At 49.6% G+C, this 20,864-nt stretch overlaps 1 protein-coding gene across 5 annotated transcripts in view; it reads right to left on the reverse strand.

The window, feature by feature from the left end:
* TMEM63C (transmembrane protein 63C) overlaps positions 1–20,864 on the reverse strand; it is a 34,200-nt gene that overhangs the window by 11,909 nt on the left and 1,427 nt on the right. For 2 of the 5 annotated variants that reach the window (XM_032113310.1, XM_032113311.1), the window contains exons 2-5: positions 3,098–3,212; positions 2,608–2,828; positions 2,204–2,283; positions 979–1,066 (exon numbers count right to left, since the gene is read on the reverse strand). In XM_032113310.1, coding sequence (XP_031969201.1) covers positions 979–1,066; positions 2,204–2,283; positions 2,608–2,805 — 366 coding nt within the window. In that variant the 5' untranslated portion in view covers positions 2,806–2,828; positions 3,098–3,212. Of the gene's footprint in view, positions 1–978; positions 1,067–2,203; positions 2,284–2,607; positions 2,829–3,097; positions 3,213–15,863; positions 15,939–16,525; positions 16,651–20,864 lie in introns of those variants that run through there. The other 3 variants (XM_032113312.1, XM_032113313.1, XM_032113314.1) reach the window with 3 other exon arrangements.

Consider the following 20,864-nt stretch of genomic DNA (forward strand, 5'->3'; position numbering starts at 1 on the left):
GTTGTAGAGTCTCCTTCACTGGAGATATTCAAGATACAATCCTGTGCCATGTGCTCTAGGATGACTCTGCTTGAGCAAGGAGGTTGGACCAGATGACCCACTGTGGTCCCTTTCAACTCTACCCATTCTGTGATTTTGTGATTCTGAGCTTTTTATGATCTCTACAAATTTCCCCTCATAACTGCTCTTCACTCCTCTTAGTGTATTTTACATCTAACCTGGCAGAGTTGAGATTTTCCTCATTTGTGAACAGTCTGACTTTTTAAAGGATGTCTTCTTGCTTCTAATAATCTCCTTTAATCTGCTCTTTAGTGTGCTGGCTTTCCCTGTAGTCTTTCTCACTTATTTTTTGATGAGCAATATACATTTGCCTAGAGCATCTGGTACAGAGCCTTTAAACTGGCCTCCTGCCACCTGCAAGGATTTTGCCTCTTTTGGTTCTTTCCTGCCTCAATTTTTAAATAAGTCATGACATTTGTTCATAGTCATACCAGTGACTGATGTTTGAGCTTTTTCTGCCAAAAAAGAAAGGGGCAGCAAAATGTGTCCATCTGTGTTTGTTTCCAGCAAAGCCTAGTGTGGTAGAGAGAAACAGAAGACTACTTTAAAGCCCCACGATGCTGGCAGAGGAGGAAATGTGGTGTGGGAGACTTTGTCCTGAGGGGTGGGAAAGGTCCTTGCAGGCATGCAGCAAGGCTCTGGCCATGCATCCAACTAGATTCCCACAGCTGCAAGGACAGCCGTGCCGCTATGAGACGGTTGCCCTGACAGGGGCATCCCTCCAAACTGCCATTCAAAATAGATGCCTCAAAGAACCCAGGACAAAAAGCCCTGAATTCCCCACTGCTAAAGGATGTTGAGCACGAGATTTAATTTCTCCCATTTAACTTCTGACCTGGGTTTCTGATGAAGAACAGGACAGGCTAGGCCAGGATGAGCCCAGCCCAGGTTCCCACTGCCACAGCCACTGGCACTCACCACATCCTTGTTGTCGGCATCCAGAGGGCTGCTCTCTGATGGGGACTTCTCCTTCTCACTCTGCTCTCCATAGAAAAGCGACGTCAGGCTTTGCAGTGAGGGGACGAGTAGATGGGTGAGGCAGAAGAGAAGCAGCAGACAGGAGAGGATAAGCACCCTTGGAGAAGTCTCTCCTAGGAGAGCAGCCCAGAAAATGCCTCCCCCCTCCCTGCATCCTACACTGGGCCTGGAACAGTGATTACTGCTGGGCTTGGGACAAAGGGATTGCATCTTGCTGCCTTTGCACCAACGAGTCCCCCTGGCTTCTCTGTGGCCCTGACCCATGATGGGCTCATGGAGGTGTAGCCTTAGGTCCATTACAAGAGACTGTTGAACCAGGTATTTCTATTCCATTGTTTTCAGATGTCTCAAATGGTTTTACAGTAAAAAAGGAAAGTAATCATTCCTTTTAAGGAATTGCACTTTAAGTCTTGATTGCCCTTTGATCTCACTGGTAAAGGGAAACATCACGTATTCATTGCCAGACAGCTCCAGAGTCAGAGGCCAAGAGGAGCTGGAGAGGGGAGGAGGCAGGAGAAGGACTTAACAGAGCTTGCTCTTGTGGGCTGCCCAGCCTTGCACTGACCCCTCCTGTGTGCACCTGCCTGTGCAATGAAAGATGCTTTGTTGCCCAAGGTGAGCTGTGCTCTGGCAGATAGGCTGTTCTGGGCAGAACAGCCCACCTGGAAATATGGTCTGGGCTCCCTTTTTACCAGAACACTGCTTATTTTTGTGGAATTCTGCACCTAGCCCAAATGATGGGCCAGGCAAGTTGCTGTGGTGACATGAGGAACAGTCTTATTGCTGTGTGTCTCCCTCTGCCCCCTCCACCAGCCAGTCCTGCTCATCCCAAGAGAGTGGCAGGAGAAGAGGCAGTGGCGCAGTCCCCACTCAAAAGCAGCTCTTTTGGCCTTTGTCCTTCCCAGAACAGTGCCCTCAATGGCACCAAGAGCACTGTCACCAAATGGTAGAGGGGATGAAAGCTGGCCTGGGCTTTCCCTCTCCCTGCCACAGATGGTGGCTGTGTCTCCATGGGAAAAGCGGGCACCAGGCCATTGCCAGTGGGAAGAACGGATAGCAACACCTGCTGAACTTCTCTGTGTGTCACCCCACAGTGTTGGCCTTCCTTCCAGCCCTCTTGAAGAGAATGGAGCCACCACCTGCAGCAGCTTTGCATCCTCCTCACCTATCATTGTCCATCAGCAGTGCCAGGCGTCCGTAGTCCCAAGCCGCTTTCCGAAGACATGAGAAGACTAGAAGGAGAAGCTGGAAGAAGAAGAAAGAGGAGTATTTTGCTGCAAGGTCTCACCCCATGGGATCTTCTCATATCCCTCCTTTCTGCTTTCTCACTCATGAGCCCAAGCTCATGCAAAACTCTTGCTCCAAACTGTTCCTGCTCCGCAATCTCACCACTGCTGCCCAAGTGTCCTTGGCTGCCCACCATGATGAGGGCAAAGCCCTTGGACTTCTGTGCTCATCCCTGTTCCCCAGTCAGCCAGGTGCACCAGTGCACAGGCTGCACTTGCGTGTGGCTGTCAGTGCATGTGGGGGCTGCAGAACCCTTAGAAATGGCACCCTCCTGGCCCTCACCAGCCAGAGGGTGAAGTTGATGGCGAGCACGGTGGGCACACCACCAAACGGCAGCCCCTCCAGGACGGTGCTGCGGGAGCGGGTGCTGAAGCACTGCTCCTCCGTGCTGTTCACTGGAGCATCCAGGAAGATGAGCACATCCAGCGAGGTGAGGCCGGCACCATCAGGTGCTGGCTCCATCGAGTATGTGCTCTCCATCAGTGCCGGCGTGGGGTCTCACCCTGCAACACAGAGGCAGGGGTGTGGATGGAGAAGCCATTGCTTGAAAAGAGGCCATGGCTCTTCCAGGTCTCTTCCATCAAGGTCTGAGGAGCTCACTAAGGGTAGGGAGGGGAGAGGACTGGCTGGTGACCTCGGAGCTTCTCCAGTCCCAGTCTCTCTCAGGGAGAGGTTGTTGGACACAGAGGCATTGCTGAAGAAATCTCACAGCTACTTCCTGCCCTTTCCCCACCCCATTAAACCCCACACTATTTGGTTGTCTCTGTCATACCTGAGACAGGTCTCTCACCACCTCTGCTCCTCAGTCCTGGAAGCTGGGTTGAGCCATGGCCACTCTGATGTGCTCAGCAGGCAGGAATGAGAAGCTGAAGCATTTGTTTGAATTTCTGAAAAAAACAGCAATGATGATATTGACAACTGGGCTGCTGGGGCTGCACTCGCTTCTCTCCCCACAGCCAGATATCTACTGCCTATGGAATATCCCTAAGCCTGATGTCTTCCTCCAGCATCAAGATCTGTGTGACTCAGGAGTTAGGGGACTTCCCTTTCATCGTTCCACCTGCTTTCCAATTGCTTTCCAAGATATCTTGATCTCTTCAGAAGAGTCAGCTTCTCAAAACCCTAAATGCCAGGCTTCCCACCACCTTCCCCAGGAGCTGATACCATAGGTTACAGTCCCCACTGGCAGGAGACACTTAAAGGCCATTAATGGCCAAGACAGTGGCTTGTTTCCATAACCTTTCCTACCACCATGCTTTAGATAGGAGTGGATCCTCTCCAAGCCTGCAGTGCCTGGGGCACCTGGGAATGACCACTCTACAGCATGGTTTTTACTCATGGGGATGCCACAGGACAGTGCCAAACAGCTACTGCACTCACCATACAAAGATGAGGAGAGGGAACCAGCACAGCAAACACTAACTAATATGGGGTGGGAACAAGTGGGCCAGAGTCTCTTGTCCTCATGTACCTGTCCTGCCTCTGAGCCTTGGAGTGACTCTCAACACCTTTAGCCAGCTGCTTCTGGTGCCTGGAGAGCTGCATGGCCTTCAGAGAACAGCTATGTCTGTGGTGAGACCACACAGTCTTTGGAGGCCTTGAGCAGCCAAATATAATTTTGAAGCTGGCCTGGCCATGAGCAAGGACCTTTATCAGATGACCTCCAAGGGGGCCCTTCCAACCACAATTATTCTATATCTCTATTCTTAGGAACTTGTGCTCCTGACAAGAACATTTTCAGGCCTGCCTGAAGTTTATAAGACATGATGGGCACAGTATATTGCGGTCAGTATATTGTGACCAGTGCAAAGGCTAGGTGAAAACTCAAGAGTGGTTTATAACATGTACTCCTGTGAGCTTTGCATCCAAGCCACTGGGCATTCATTCTTCTCCTTGCTTTTTATCTATATTCCAGCCACAACTGAGACCCTGCTATGGCCCCTGCAGTCACCCAGCACCAGGTGATCCCTGCTGGAGGACACTCAAAGCCCACATGAACAGGACGGAGGAAGAGAAGCAGGACCCATGGTTTAATTAAGCAGTGGAGGAGAATGCAAACAAAGACAGATGGGACCTCCAGGGATGTGGAGATGCAAAGTGTTTATGGCTGTTTTTGCCACCAAGAACAAACAGGATCAACTCTTCTTCAACACCAAAGGAAACCTAATTGAGAGGTCCTTGGGTAGCACAGAGACATCACACAGAAAATGACTTGGCTTAGAAAGAGGATATTCCTAAGCTCTACACAGATTTGCTTTTGTTAGGAAACATTTACTTGTTCTCTGTCAGTGTGACAGATGGTGGACTACAGCGGCACCTAATTTTATATGCATGGCTGTGGCCTCAGCCTCTCTCTCTTAGAGCTTGCAGTTTGCTGCTTGAGGAGTCCTGTCCTAAAGTCACGAGGCACCCAGACACCCCCATCCCACAGCTGACCAGAATGGGCAGGGCAAGAGTGCTGCTGCAGGAGCTGACATACATTACATGCCTGAGAGACTGACTCTCTTTGACCTCCTCATCCAGGGAAAGAATAAGCTTAAGAGGAGGGAGGTTTTCAAACACAAGAGTTGACAAAAAAAGAAAAAAGAAAAACAAAGGAAAAAAAAGAAAAAAATATCTGACAGCCTGGACACTGAGGATTCCCAAGGGATTCTCAACTCAGGCTCTCCAGAGTGTTGAAGAATTTAAGAACTACTCTTGGTGCCTGCAGTTTTCAAATTAAATACACAAAAAAAGATGGTGACTTGTTATTTTCATTTCTGAAGCATAAATTCCATCCCAAAGAAAAATCTTCACTGGAAGCCCAGGAGTGGCTCGGATGATTGGACCAAGGCTATGAGCCCAGAAGAGCCTGAGCCTCACCCCACTGCAGTATTAGGTTGGCATCTGACTACCTGCATAGATGCCTTGAAGGGATGTCAGAAGCTGCTGAGCTACAGGCCCCAGGACATGCAGACACATGGCAGTCCCTCTTCCTGTGCACATGGTGCAATGTCAGCTGAGCCACGGGCTTCCGTGTCTGCTACAGACCTGCCCATGCTGCATCTTCAGTTCTCCTTGGAGGTCCCTATCCATACACACATCCATCTGTCCAGTCTGTGGTGTCTGGAGACATCACTGCCCAAGCTAGGATGGCTGAACATTAGTGAGACTCTCAAAAGAACTGCCAGGTCACTTGAGATATGCTGATACTTCTCCAAAGGGCATCCCAGTAGACTTGGGGCTGATACTTGCACCTGGGTGTGGAGTGATGGATGGGCTGGCAAAGCATCCCTGTAGTGCCCTCAGTCACAGCCTGCCTCCCAGCCATGGCTGGGAGTCCTGTACTTCAAGGGCCAGCATGGTCCCACCAGGATAATGACCCCTGAAAAGGGACCTCCAGAAGAGACCTGTAAGAAGTGAGGGGGCTACTCTGGCAAGCAGCAGCTGTTTGCCCTGGCTTGCCTGCCTCCTGCTTGCCATCAGGCAACCACCCGGGGCCACTAGGACCTCTAGCCGGGGTCTGCTTTTTGCTATGGAAATGCTCTCAATCTGTTCCCCACCATGTGCATGTCTCCCTCTCTCCCCTCCTCCTGTAAGCAGCAGAGCTATTGCCATCTGGCATTTTCAGCTGCTAAATAATTCACTGCCTTTTTGTTAACAAGGAGAGTGTGTCTCTGACCGAGGGAGCTGTTAGACCATCAGCAAATAAACAAGGAGACTCTTAGCAACCTCCAAGTCCCTTCTCAGTCACCACCACTCCACTACCCAGCAGTAAGATCCTGCAGCTTGTTTCTAGGCACCGGCTTCACGCTCGTAGGAGGAACATCCTGTTGGAGGATGGCAGGGTGAGAGGGATTTTCACAGGGATCTGCACAAGCTGTGTTTCTCTATCAAGTGCTTGTTGCTATCCCCTTCTCTCCCGTATCAGATATTTTGCTCCTGGTGGCCAAAAGCAACGGGTTCCTCCTGGAGATGGTGCTAATATGCTCCCAGCTCTCCTGCCCAGAAACCTCCCAAAAGCAAGCCTTCACCTTTCCAGCCCATTTCTCTCCACACAGCACTGCTGATACAATGCCGGACTGCACAGAGAAATTTCAGAGTAGAAGATACTTGAAGACCCAGTCCAACTCTGTCCTCTCTCTCTTAAGCACCTCCAACTCCAAAGGAGTCCAAAGGAGCTGTGATATCATGCTCAGGCCTGTAAACACAGCCTTTGCAGCGTATCACAGCTCCTCTGAACCTGATCTCAAGCCACTTTCCTGCCTTTTTGCTGGTCCTTTCATTGCCAGATAGCCACAGAAACTCACCTCCAAATACCCAAATCACTACTTTTCTAGGCCATTTGTTCCAGCTAGTCTCACCTTTTATGGTGCTGCTCTCAGAAAAGCTTATGCAAATTATATAGCTGCAGTGTTACCATTAAAATAACTAATGGGAGCAACCAGCTAAAAGTAAGTCATGTATATGTTCTAGCAACAGCATGCAGCAGAAGCAGTGGAGGAGATTTCTGCTCATGTGCACCAAGAACAGCTTAAATGCAGACCTCTAGAACATGTTCAAACTCTCTCTGGTTGGAGAGGCAAGTTTTTTGGCATACAGAATGAGAAATCACAGGGACACTGTAGGTCACACTTAAAGTCATTGTTGAAATGCCCAAGCTAAATTTTCACATCATACAAATGAGAAAATTCAGAATTTTGCAATACTCAGCTGATGGCACTCTGCAGTAGTATCTGAAAGGTTCAACAAAACCCACAGCATCACCAACCCAATTCCTGTTCCCAGCTCTGCCACTGCCATTGTGCTTTTCCCAATCTTTAGGGGCCAAAGGAACAAATACTGTTGTGAATAACAGAGCTGGATGGGTACCTTCACCTCCAGAAGGTGTCAGGACAGCTACCCATCAGCTGTGTATGAGGCAGGGCCTCCAGATGCCAGCCACAGGCAGATGTTCCTCAGAGCAGCCACTGTCCAGAGAATTGACAGCAATGCACTAGTCAAGAAACACAGGGGTGGACAGGGCTGCAGGTGGGAAAATGAAGCAATAACATAAAGGCAGAAATTTCAATATATGGTCTATCCATCATAGGTCTTACTTAGAGGAAAGATACTAAAATAGGGTTAGAAAAAAGTCAGAAAACATGTAGGGCAATTCTTTCTCCTCTTTGTGGCCTGTGAATGGACAGTGAACGCATGAGATTTTCCATTGAAACTGATTTGCTGGATAATTTCTATGAAGCATTTTCAGTGCATGTAAGGTTTGCCTTGAATATTCACTGCCCTCTTTGTTTTGTTGATACATCAGCATATGTTTCTTCTCTCCGGTTGGGTGGGCACTAATCCAGAGAATCAGATTTCCAATTAAAGATAAGGCATGTCTTTTATGCGAATGCAATTTTTCATAATTTCTCTTTCCCTTGAAGCATCCTGCCAGCAAACTCATTTGCTAGGGGATTCACGGACAGCTGGAGTAGCAAAACATCAAAACAGTCTTGGGAGCATTGAGATGACTAAGCTGGGTTTCCCAGCATGCCTACATTCATCCAGCCTTAGCATCCCACTCTGGCACAGGTGGGATTACTGACTTTGGCTGGCTAGAGGGCAACCAGGGCATGGGGCTGCTGATGGAGCAGTCTGTGGCCACACAGAACAGCCAGGCTGAGGACCTAGAGTTAGAAAACAAGCATCTATGCTACTTGACTGCTTCAACATCCTTCTTCCATCACAAAGTCATGGCCAGGCTGTGGAAGGGAAAAACAAGGACGCTGTAACAGGGAGATCAGGTTCATGCCCTGGTGGTGTGCACAGGACCAGGCAGGCAGGCAAACCTCCAGCATCCCACCCTGCAGGACTGCAGTGACTGACTTTGCAGGACTGCAGTGACAGGGAGGGCAGGAAATCTGAGCCACTGCCACTTACTCAGCAGGGCTAACCAAGTACCTCAGGATGGGAAAAGGCTCAGCAGCAGCCTGCACTGAGCTCAACACACCCCCCGGCAGTTTTGGCACCACAGGGCATGGTGACCTCTCCATTCCTGTAACTTGGTACGTGGGAGAACAGGCACACCTTGGGCCACATCTATCCCCAAGGGGTATGAGCACAGAGGGGATGGGACCACAGACACAGCCCTCCAAAACCCCACAGAGGTCCAAGGCACTCCTCCCTGGCTCTCCCTTCAACCTTCCCTCTTAAGATTAATGGCCTCCAGGTCCAAAAAGCAAAGAGAGATTCTGGCTGCTCATGGTCGGTGAGGTGAGCACCTGTGGGGCAGCAGCATCCCTGGGCAGGGCTCATTGACACCGGTGTGAATGCTGTGCCCACACCCTGTCAGGGTACGAGACAGACAACCCACCAGCAGAAGACCCCATCCTATCACCAGCAGGATATGGGACATGCACCAGCCTGTTCTGTTAGCCTCTTGCAAATCAGATGCATCTTTCAAACAAGGAGGACCATACCACAAGCAGCAACATGTCTTGTGGGCTATGGAGGATGGCATTAGTAAGGGTTGGAGGCAAAGGACCACTCTGCAGCAACAGATGACTCCTAACAGGTACAAAACACCTGCTCAAATACTACTTTTGTCATTGCCAATGAAGATATGATCACTCGGAGAGGTCAGAAGGACTCATATTTCATTGATTCTACTCCATTTCACACCCACACCCACCACTTAATGAGAAAACAAATGTGAGTGCATGACTGCGTAATATAAACCTGCTTAAAAGTGGATAAACTTCATCTTCCCTACCAGTAAGCTCTGGCACTGCTCTCTCGCTGAGGAGTACGAAGCCAGGCTCACTGCCAGCCAGGGCAGGGAGGCTGGGGAAAGAGCCAACCCATGAGCCCACCCAGGCATGCAAACCCCACAGTGAGGTCCTTCCCCTCAGCGGTGAGTTTGCCTTTGGCACTGCTGCTCCTCCCCCAGTGCTTCATCATTCCCAACCTGCCCTGCCACACTGTTCGTCTAAATAATGTAACCCACTAGGAGGCTGAGACTGACCCCGTTTTGGGGAGCTAAGCAAGTTTTTCTGCACTTAGGACTGGCAGGTTGCCACTACCTTCAGGAAACCCTGTGCAGGGTCATGCTGCCCCAGGGACTCACCTGAAACCAGTACAAACCCCTCCCCTGCTATGTGTTCCTGTGGTGGCTGTCACATCACTCACAGCTCTCTGCCCTCCCCTTCTTCCCCAGAACCACCATGCAGGGTGGGTTTTTGGCACTTGGGCAGACTAAGTTCCATGAAGTTTTTGAATGAGAAGGTATCCCAATCCCCAGCCTCTACTGGGACTCTCTGCAGGACAATGGTTGTGGCCTTCCAAACAGCCACCTGCATAGGCCCCTTCTCCTGCAGGGATGCTGTGGACTGAGCAGGCCAACACTGACTTGCTGCAGTGCTCCTTGGCAGAATAAAGCCAAACCCCAGGCAACCAAGAGCAAACAGTGCTTACAGTGAGACCTACAGCCAGGGAGATTTGTTTGGGCCAGTGTGTGTGGGAGATGCTGTGCACAGAGCAGCTCTTCTCCAGCGCCTCCTCCACACATGTGCGAGCCAGCGGCTGCTGAAGCCAGCGCACTGAGATTGGGAAGGAAGAATCAGAGCGGAGTTTATTTATTCCACCCCCAGCCATTTTTGCCACATTTGACTAAGCTGCCAGTGCAGGTTGGCTCTAACCTGTATTTGGTTTGCATTTCACTCTCCTGCTGTGCACACAGCCCGCCACAGAACATTTTGTGTGTGCAATGCACCAAGCAAACATGAGCTAATGGGGCTGCAAGCTCCCCAGAGCATCATGCACCCTTGTCCTCTGATAAAACTTAAATCAACATTCTTCAGCACAAAGGATTACCTGGACCAGACCCAGCCCACACAGAGAGCAGGGCACTGCTGGGCTGCTGGTAGGTGATGGCTGGGAGCAGGGAGATGGGAAAGGGGCCTTATAACAAAGATGGGAACAGACTTTTCAATACACCTTGTAGCGACAGGGTTTCAAACTAAAAGAGGATAGATTCAGACTAGATATAAGAAAGAAATTTTCTAAGTTGAGGATGGTGAAACACTGGCACAAGTTGCCCACATAGGTGGCAGATGCCCCATCCCTGGAAACATTCAAGGTCAGGTTGGACAGTGCTGTGGGCAACCTGGTCAGGTTGAAGATGTTCATGCTTACTGCATGAACATAGGCATTGGACCAGAAGACATTTAAAAGTCCTTTTCAACCCGAACTTTTGTATGATACTATGACAAAGCCAGGGTTGACTTCAGGGAATGGGGAGCTCACACATGGGAAAGGGAAAGGGTATCACGCTAGGGTTCTCAGTTAACCTATACACATGCATACACACGTCCATTCAGAAAAGCAGTATTTCAGGAAAACAGTAAAGAGACATCGTGGTACCACCAGATTCCTGCTCCAAGCTGGGCTGATGCATGCTGTTCACAGTCCCAGAGGAACCCCTGCACTTGCAATTAATTAATGATGATACATGCAGATGAGAACAACTCCCAGCCCCTGCTGCCTGTGTGACTGAGCTACATGGCAGCAGTTGGCCCTAGGGAAGGGCTTGAACTTCCCTGCAAAGGGTATCTCCAGGTTCCTTATCAGCTGCCAGCTCCAAGCCAGCTCCAGCATGTGCCCCCATGCACAGCCTACTTTACAGAGGCAGCTCCCATTTGGCATTGAAGAGCGAGGAAGGCACATCTCAGCAAGGCTGCAATAGTGGTGGGATGTCAGGCAGTTACAAGCAGATTTGTTCCTCTGCCACCCAGGTTACAGTGCTCACAGAGAGGAGGATTTTAAGGCCTTTGTGAAGGAAAAGTGCCACCTCCACTGGGAAAAACACTCCCTTGTGGAAACCTGTACAGAAACCAGGAGTAGCTGTGCCTTGGTCAGGGCCCAGACTGAAGCTGTCACCACAAGTCACAGGCATCTTTCACAATGCCACAAGATGCCAGGTGCATTTTGGTTCCTGGAGATAGGGAACAAGACAGGATGGAAATAGGGAAAAGGCAGCTCTTTCCTCCCCAAGTTCCTTCCACTGTTTGGGGAGTAGGGAGCTGTGGGAGGTAGAAAGAAAGAGTGGGACGTTTATCTGATGCCTTTTATAAAGCCACTTGCTGCAGAGACTGCCAGCCATGGGAGCAGCCAGCACGGCTGGGGCCATCACCTGAGGGAACTCCACCCGAGGGCAGAGGGAAGGAGACTGGCAAGGAGTTGGGTTGTGCATGAGAAGGATGCAGACTGGGAAGCCCAATATTGCAGTGGCTGGGCCAGGCAATACTGGTGGCTTTGCACCCTGCTGTCCTGCCTGGCCAGGACAGCATGACACACCTGGGGATGGCAGGGACCTCACTGTTGAGTTGGTGAAGAAAGCAGGCACATTTCAAGCCCTTGTGCAGCTGCTCTCAGCTGCTGAGCTCCAGCCAGCCCACCTCACGGCTGATGCCCATCAGCCTGCTGCACAATGTGTAGGGAGCCCACCTCGGTGGGCACCGAGGGCCTGGCACTCGTGCTGCTGGGCACAGCTCTGCTCCATTCCAGCCTGCTGCTGCCTGACAGGGAGCTGGGAGCACCCTCCCACCAAGCACCCTCATCCCACAGCTTCCTAGGGGCCACTGGGCAGTGTTACGGTTATCCTGTTGATCCCCTTCGCCTGGGTTCAGACATGGTCCTCCACACTGTTCTGGGGTATGCCTTGGTGCCTGGCTGCCACCAGCCTCTCCACCCTTCACTTCTCCCCATCTTCAAGCAGTCACAACATCCTCCACAGCTGACTCTGCTGCAGAAGCAAAGAAACACTCCTGCCCTGCCCAGCTCCCCTCTCTGCAAGCACAGAAACTTCTTCCTGAGAGCAGTGGATTACAACACTACATACACATACATACACACACACACAAAATATGATTTTAGTGCATGTAAAATCTAGAGCAGAGCCAGAACATTTCTATTGCCTGTGGTTGGTGCCAAGGGCAGAGTGAGGTTTAGGCTGCAGCAGGAGCCCATGAGCACAACCGCTCACCAATCCTGGCCTTGACAAGGCTTTCCTCCCACCTCTGCCCAGCTTCTGAGCAGATTTGGGTAACACCATATGACTGGGATGAATCACACTGCCCTGGGAGCACGGGAGCTGGCAGCTCAGTGAAGGCTCTGGCACCAGTGGGTTGCACAAGTGGAGATGGCCCCAGCAGTCACTGTTCAGTCACATCCAGCCATGCTAGTTACATCCAGCAGTGCCAGAGGGATTAGCACTCTGCACACCGGTTTGAGTCAATAGTGCATCAAAGGGAAGGGAAAGCTTTTGATGGTGCACACCATGCAGGGCAATCTTGGCAATGCTATTCACCAGGGAAGTGGAGGGAGCGGGTAGTCACTCTCCCCCGGTCACTGAGGCACACATCCAGTTGTCTCTGCAGCCCACACAGCTTTTGGGGGGGATGAGAGGAAAGCTGCTGCTTCAGCCAGGAAGGAAGATAGCTCTCCCAGGCACATGTGGAGTTGCAGACAAGTGGCTCTGCAAAGCATGACTGTTTCGACCTCCTTCTAGTGAGACAGGTGCGCATGTATGGTGACAAGACTTGTCCCCATCGTTTGCATCATCCCCAGGAATTCCCCTGCCCACAACACCTGAGCACAGCTACAGCCATGTACCTGCTGCAGGGCACAGGAGAGCCAAGCAGAGCAGAGCAGGCAGCCCATCACACCCACCAGCCTGCTCTCATCTCCTCCATGGTAAGGATCTGGGGAGTCAAATGGCCCTGGAGCACCAGAGATAAGAAGGAAATCATAGGACTTTTGGGACAAGAAGTGGGGTTCATAATCCCCCCAATACACACCTATCACAGGCGGGTGGCCCAGCACAGGGGATGAATGGGACACAGATGGTCAGCAAACAGACTCTTGTGCCAGTGCTGCAGGCTGGCACTGCCTGCACCCACTGCGCTGCTGTCCTGCCCTGCTCTGGCTATACCCACTGGCCAGCAGCTGCCCACACCAGCGCAAGGGGTGTTGGGAGTGACGGATGCGATGGAGAAAAACACAAGAAATGTTTTTCTTCCCTTTAGGCAGAGAAGGAAGTGTCACATCTGGACATGTACAGCAGCCAGGCTGGGAAAGGGACAAGGCATTGGGAGAAGAGAAGCCGTGGGCTGGGAGGCACAGCATCACCCAGAGGATGTGAGACAGATGGCAGATTTGGCAGTGGGGTGGTCACAGAGCGACCTGCAAACTTTTTCTGCTGCAAGAGCACACAACACAACACTGCACAGGGGCTGCCAGCCCAGCCTGGCATGTTTGCTGGGGGGTTGCATCCTTTCAAACATGTTGCATCCAAAAGGCAGCATCAGAGATGCTTCATGCGCAATTCAGCCTTGGAAAAAGGCTGTCTAGGATCAGGGAGAAAATCAGAGGGAAGGCAGAGAGATTGTCCCTGGCTTCTCTTCACAAGCCTACCTTCCCTACATAAAGGGCCACACAGCCAGGCTGGTGCTCAGGGAAGGGCTGGCAGCCCCTGAGCTGATTTGCCCACTCCGCCAGCAGCACAGGGTCCCCAGGCAGCCACCCCCTGTGCTCCACATAAACACTGCTCACATGGAACAGGTAAGAATGGGAAATTAAACATGAGGCACTGCAGGAGATGGCTGCAAAAGGAACCTCCCCAAGTTCATGACTCCTCGTTCTTCCAGGGTGGTTTGGGCATAGTAGAGCCAGCACTAGGAATATAGCTGGCTGAAGAGATTTGGGGACCCAGTGTCAGCAGGATGGTATATCTCTCTCTGATCCTCCTACCTGGCAGTGATCAGTGTCGCAGCAAGAACCACTGCAAGCATCTCCACAGCCCAGCAGCTATTGAGGCCCTGCCACAATTAGCAGGAATCAGACAGGCTCTATGTCCATTTTGGAAGAGATGTTTGGGGATGCGGCATTGATATGGAGTTGTTTGGGGAGTGGCTGGATATCCTTGCCGAGTCCCAGACAAGGCTCCTGCTTTATCCCTGGCTTTGGATAGGCTGTTCTCCCTGCCTGCATCCCCACCCAGCATATCCCAACTTGCCACCGTGTACTGTGGCTCTGCACTGAGCACCCCAAGAACCTGATCCCATATTTGACCTCTGCAGCACGAGCAAGGCATTTAGTAAATGAGTGAGGGTCTTCACCTCCTCATCCACTATCTGACTGATGAAAGGGGCAGTTTGGTGCTCACTGTGCTGCACAGCTGCCGTCCCTGCTCTGAGAAGCATCTCTCCACCTGGAAACACTGCCAGCCAGTTTGGGAAAATGCAAGGTACGAATGCATGAGACGTCAGCACAGCTGCCACCTCCCAGACTGACTCCCTGGGGCAACCAGCACTGCCAGTAAAGCATGGACACATCCCGCAGCGAAATACCCCTCAGCTTCACTATTGCCAGCAGCACACCTGCACTCACTAGAGACAAAAATCTGTGCAACCACAGATACTATGGAGGTTCTGGCCCATCCCACCATCCTTGTACCAACCACAGCCCTGGGAGGGTGAGCAGAGCTCTGAAGAGGCAGCCCAGAGCGGTGGGCATCAACATTTAAGTCGAATTCCCATTCATGAAGCTGAATTCCCACTGTTGCTTCTTCCCTGGGGATACACTGATACCTGCAGGACACACACAGAGCCTCCAAACTCTGCCCAGCTGCTTTCCATGCTTCTCCTGGCAGCACAGCTGTGTCATGGGGCACACGAATGTCATGCTGGAGGGAGGGGACCAAGCAGTAACAAAAGCCAGGTGTGAAGAGCCACAGGAGGACACTGGAAAGGCTCCTCCTAATGCTCACCATGTCATGGAGAAACCCAGTGCTAAATGAGCTGCAGGACCAGACTGAACCCGAGAGCTCCACAGTGCTGCTGCTGCTGTGCAGAGCACCAGGCTGTCCACGCACAGGGCATGGCCACAAAACCCAGCTCCCCAGCTTAGCTCTGCTCAGTCAGGGGGAGAGATACCTGCTGACACAAACACTCTCCCTGCTTTCTACCTCTCAAACAAGGTGAGCTGTGAGGAACCGAGAGCTTTCCCCAGCGTGTTCAGGGAGCACACAACCAGCCTGCAGCACTGAGAGCAGGCCTGGAGCCGAGGGTCGGCAGGGTCCCATCAAATGCCTGTGCAGCTCTTCTCCTGCCCCAGGGGATGGGGAGGACACAGCACTGGCATGGAGGGCTCCTGTGGGCACCTGGGGAGTTAGATGGATACCCTGAGTATTGCTCAAAGCTTGGACTTTTTAAGGCTACACATATAACAGAAATTTATGCTGCCTCCAGGATATTTTCCACAAAATAAAACCAAAAATAAACAAACCCCAAAACAACAACAACAAAACAACAAAAAAAACTAAAACAAAACCCCCAAAAATCTCCTCAAAACCCCCCAAAACCAAAATAACCCTCCAAAGCCCCCAAAAAACAAAAAAACAAGGCCCAAAGAAATATGGAGTGAAATCTCTTCTCTGCTGAAACAAACTGCAACATGCCTTTTAAGAGGGCTGGAATTCACTTTCTCATTATGGAGGGAAAGAAACCTCCGAAGTTTACCTCTGTGCAGGGACTGACCAAATAAGCAGCTGGTCCTTCAGATGTAGCTGCCGGGATGAAGGAATCCTGAAACCTGGAGCACACACAAAGCTATAGTCATCACAGTGTATGTATGTACCCAAGACAAGACTTAGGGCATGGTCATAGTTTCTCCAAGTTCAGTTACTAAAATTTTCCACAGCTAGCTTTTTCCAGCCCAATGTGTAGGATATCAGAGGACTGTATTTGCAAAGACATCAATCCTCTGACTCCTGAAATGACTGAACAAAACACGAAAGTCTTTAAAACGCACAATTCTCAGGAGGTTACACAGCCACTACCACAATTATTTCCTTTGTTTAGCCTTTCTTTGTTTTTAAAGAAGGAAAAATTTGATGAAACTTCATGAAAGAAAACATAAGAAATTAAAAACTTGGGTAAAAGAAAATTAAGCTTGATGAAAACCTCCCAACAGAAAAATCAAATGAAACTGCTTGATGAGAAGATTAGCAGCAGTAATATGAAAGGAAAAAGCAATAAAGAGGACTTGGAACCAGAACAAATAAAAGAATTATGATTCTTGGAAACATACACCTGACTGAAAAGCAATCAGATTTTGTCTGAACTAAAAACTTTTTAAATTAAAGACAGCAAATTTAAAATTAGAAGTTCTTAAAACCTACATGCTAAGACCCCAGATGTCTCTCATCAGTGAAAAGTAAGTCACTGGAAATTCATGCAGTATGTCCTTGCTGCCAGATCCACTCAGTGGTTGAGCACCTGGAGCTAAAGCCTGATGAACTGCAAAAGTGGCTCTGACAGCAGCAACCTTTTTTGAAAGTAGAGGGGAAAAAATGTTTCCATTAACTTAGTACACTGATTAGTTTAGTAAAAGTTCTGAAAAATTACTGCAGGTTAATGCAGGAAAGCCTGGTTCCCTTTCAAAGCCTAATGAAGATGAACTGTGAGAGGATAATTTCTACTAGTTCTGAATTCTTAAATGTCAGAAATAATCAGGTTATATCACTGGCTATATTTTGTATCTCCTATAATACAATTCTGTTCCTATGATACAGTATTATAGTAATACAATATAGTATAGCAGTATAGCATTGTTAAATTCATTACATATATAAATAATGTCTTCATACATTTTAAGCAGTTTTATTTAACCAACTAGAAACCACTTTAAAATGCTCACACTCTGCATTTTCAATTGGACTTCATTTTCCACTGAAATATAGCTGGACCAAATTTATAATAAATAATTAAGTGATATCTAATAAGAAATGCATCACTCACCATTTTTTAATGCAAGAAATATAGACATTGTCTAAAAAACCATATGTTAGCTATAAACTCACTCACTTAGCATAGTGCAGCCTCCTGCTCAGCCCTAAGCCCTACATCATGCTCATCACTGAGAATCAACTTAACTTTAGGAAAAGAGCAGAAGTGTACACGATTAAAAACAGGTACTTAGGTCATGACTTTATGATCATTAATTTAAGTCCTGACTTTAATCCATCCATTCTATTCAGCAGCAGGTCAAGAGCCAAACAAGGCACAGAACAAGTTTACTCTGAAGTCTTTAAAGTTTGGTTCATTTTTCTGTCCTCTTTGCCATTACACTTCCAGGTAGTTGTGCCCTCCCTGAGAAAAGCAGCCCAGAAACACAGTGAACAGGGCACATCCCCAGCCTGGAGCCTGCAAGCCCTGGCAGTCTCCTAGTCTTGTAGAGACCTTCAGAATGCTGCAGACAAAGGGAAGCTAGGCAAACTTCAGCCTGTGGTCATTTCTCTAATGCTGCCTTGGGGATTACCCCACGGTGACTGAATTTGTCAGACAACAGCACAAATAAGCTCAGAAGCATTGAGGCTGAAGGGCCGCCTCCCTTCTCAAAGTAGGGTCAGCTGGAAGAGGTTCCTCAGGACTGTGTCCCAGAAGGTTTTGAATATCTCAAAGTATGAACACTCTGCTCCAAACCACAGCCATGCCAAGAAGACCATCCCAACCAGATCCTCCAGCCAGGTATGTCCCAAGCCCCATGTTACTAGAGGCTGTTCCAATGCTGGCTGGGATCCTGGCAGCACAGGTGCCTGTGGTCCATGGCCAGCCACTTCCATGCCTCAAGAGTCAGCCCCAGCTTGCCAGCCCTCACACGATCTCAGCACCTCAGCCTGGTGGGGAAGTGTCACCTTAGCGTGGGTCACCTTGCTGCATGGGTAGCGCAGCGAGAGGATTCCTCTGGCAGGGCCACCTTGGCTTGGACAATGCAGAAGCCCCAGACCTTGCCTGAGGATACCACAGGCTCACTTCGGGCAACAGCTGGGAGCCACTCCCCAGCTACATTTCCAGAACTGTTGTTTGCCCTAACTCCTGCACCCCTAGCTCCTCTGAATTTTGGTCTCCCCTTGACCATTCAACACAGCACATTAAGGGGCTCATTGTCTCAATCTCCATCACCTCCTGCCCCAGCTGTCTCCTACCACCAATTCCCAGCTAATAATAAAGCATTCTTCAGTGAAGCAGGGCCAGAGCCCTTTCCTATCTCTATTAGAGGAACTCAAAATTACATGATGACACATTTTTCCACCTCTCACAAGCTGCCTTTTAGCACTTGGGGGTGCAGCAGAGCCTGTCTTGTTCAGATCCTGCCTTCCTCTCTGTTCACCCACAAATCTGTGGATGACAAGACACAAGACTTTGGTGCTGAGGAGAGGGGAATCAGGTCACCCAAAGTTTTCACGTGCTCCCACTGAACAGGAGCACCGAATCTCTCTGCTCTGGTACTCCATTTTAAACACATCTTTATTTAAGATCAAACTATGACTGCAAGAAGCCCCTCCTTGGTGAAAATGGTAACCCCAGCTTCTCATGGAGACTCTGCTTGGAACTACACAACTGATTCCAGTGTTGAAATGCTTCTATACAGTGGTATTCATTCTCATCAGAGGCTGGACAACATTATGGTAATTTCAATTAGGAAGCCAATTTCTCAGGCAAAGAGGTTTTCTCTGCAGCCCTCAGCATGGCTGCAGTTCTTAAGCCAACACAGCCATCAACCAAGAGAGGGCCATACCAGCTAGGACAGGTAAAGCAGGACAACACTGGGGCTAAGGTAACCATCAAGACAAGTCATAAAAAGCAAACCTGGTGAGGAGGTGTGAGATCAAGCGACAGCTGAACTGCCTGGGAGGTGAGGATGACACAGGGACCACGGCAGCAGGCTGGGAGAGGCAAGCCCATGGCCCCCTCCAAGCTACTCGGCAGAGAGGCCCAGGGGGACCTGCCGTGCCCTTTCTCACCCATTAGCCAGCAACAATAGCGGCCCGGGGGATGGGAAGGGCTGTGCTCCGCTCTCTCTCTGTCCCATTGTTGCTGTAATAGTGTGAGCAAACTGCTGACATTGTCCCCACCTAATAACAATACGTGATCACAGCCTAATTACTAGCCTCAGACACATTTGAAGCAGTAACTTCAAACAAGCTTTCAAAGGATATTTAGGCACCTTCAAGTGCAGGTAGATGCCAAGCGGGATCTTTTAAAGCTCTAAGTCCTCTTGTGTTTGAGTATGACAGCTGGTTAGGGACTGAATGTGTTCAAGCCACAGCCGAAGGAAATTAGGACTGGAGCTGCTTCTCCAGTCCTGAAATAATCTCAAAACAACTTGCTTTTGCTCTGAGCACAGTGTGTCAGCAATGCAATGTTTTCTTCAAACTTAGGGCTAAGTACACAAAATATATTTACAGCAACTAAAGTAAGAAACACAGGAGTGACAACAGTAGAAGGCTTTGGTGTTTGTAGGACTCGTGGAGGAGCCAGCACTTGCACAGCACACTGATGTTTGCCTAGGAGTTTAGGTGATTGATTAGTTTAATATCAATTCAATTCACTTGTGGGTGTTAGAAACGTTTCTCCCTCTTCTTGCTGCTTTTGGAAAGTCCTCGAAGTCTCTTAAGATGAGACTATTTCCTGCAAGAAATATTTTAAAGCAGAAACACTCATCCTTTTACAATTCTGCAGATGCAGGCTCTGAAGCTGTGCTGAAATCTGCCTTATGTTCCCGTGGGCCAGAAGTCTCTGCATGGAAGGAAAACAGTATTTACCTGCGAGGGCCTACGCACACCCCTGATCAGCACCCCCAGCAAGCACCGCTATTTCTGTCCTTCACAGGACCACCCTATGCTTACCATTGTCAGCAGCCACCAAACCAGAGATGAAATAGTTAACCTCAGGGAAAGCTTTGAAGAGGAGAGTAGTTACAAAGCAATTCAAACGTTATCTTAAAAAAAAAAAAAAAAAAAGAAGACCTGAAAGGCATTGGAATGGAGTTTCAGGAGCCAGGATGGAGCCATGGGAAGAAGGCAGAGGTTTCAGCTCACAGGGTAGCCAGAAAAGCCCATATGCGCTATGGAGTCAGAGGCCGCAGGGGTGCTGGTGGCCTCCCTGTTTTTATTTATTACTTATTTGTTTGCCAGTGGCTGTTTGCCAGGATACTTTAGACAAATCCTTCCTGAAGGAGCTGCTTCTGCTTCCCTCTCCATCTGTTGCCCAGCCTTGACCACCACTTTGCAGGGCAGCAGGGAAGGCAGCGAGGCCAAGGCTCTGGTCTGGTACCAGAATCACTCTTTCTGCTTCCTATTTTTTCCACTTTCTCCCCTCTCCCCGCTGAACAAATACTGCAAACCACTACAACAGCACCTTTTCTCCCAAATGGCATATTTTGTTGTCTCTCTTCTGCTCAGACAGGCAGCCTGACTGGTTATACGGAACTGTAAATCTCCAACATGGGGCAAAGTGCTTTCTCATACCTTGTTTCCCCACCCAGTTTTCCCTCCACACCCTGCTTTCCCCTGAACTCTCTGAAAGGGGAGAAGGCTGGCATGTACATCAGTCCTGGAGATGGTGGCTAAACAGTTAAAAGGAAAAAGATGTTCATGCAGAAACAACATCTGTCAGCCAGACAAAGGTCTCTCTCTCTCATTCTCCTGGGTAACACTCCTGTTCAGGAGGTTTCTG

The sequence above is a fragment of the Corvus moneduloides genome, chromosome 6, assembly GCF_009650955.1.
Source record: "Corvus moneduloides isolate bCorMon1 chromosome 6, bCorMon1.pri, whole genome shotgun sequence".
Classification (NCBI taxonomy): domain Eukaryota; kingdom Metazoa; phylum Chordata; class Aves; order Passeriformes; family Corvidae; genus Corvus; species Corvus moneduloides.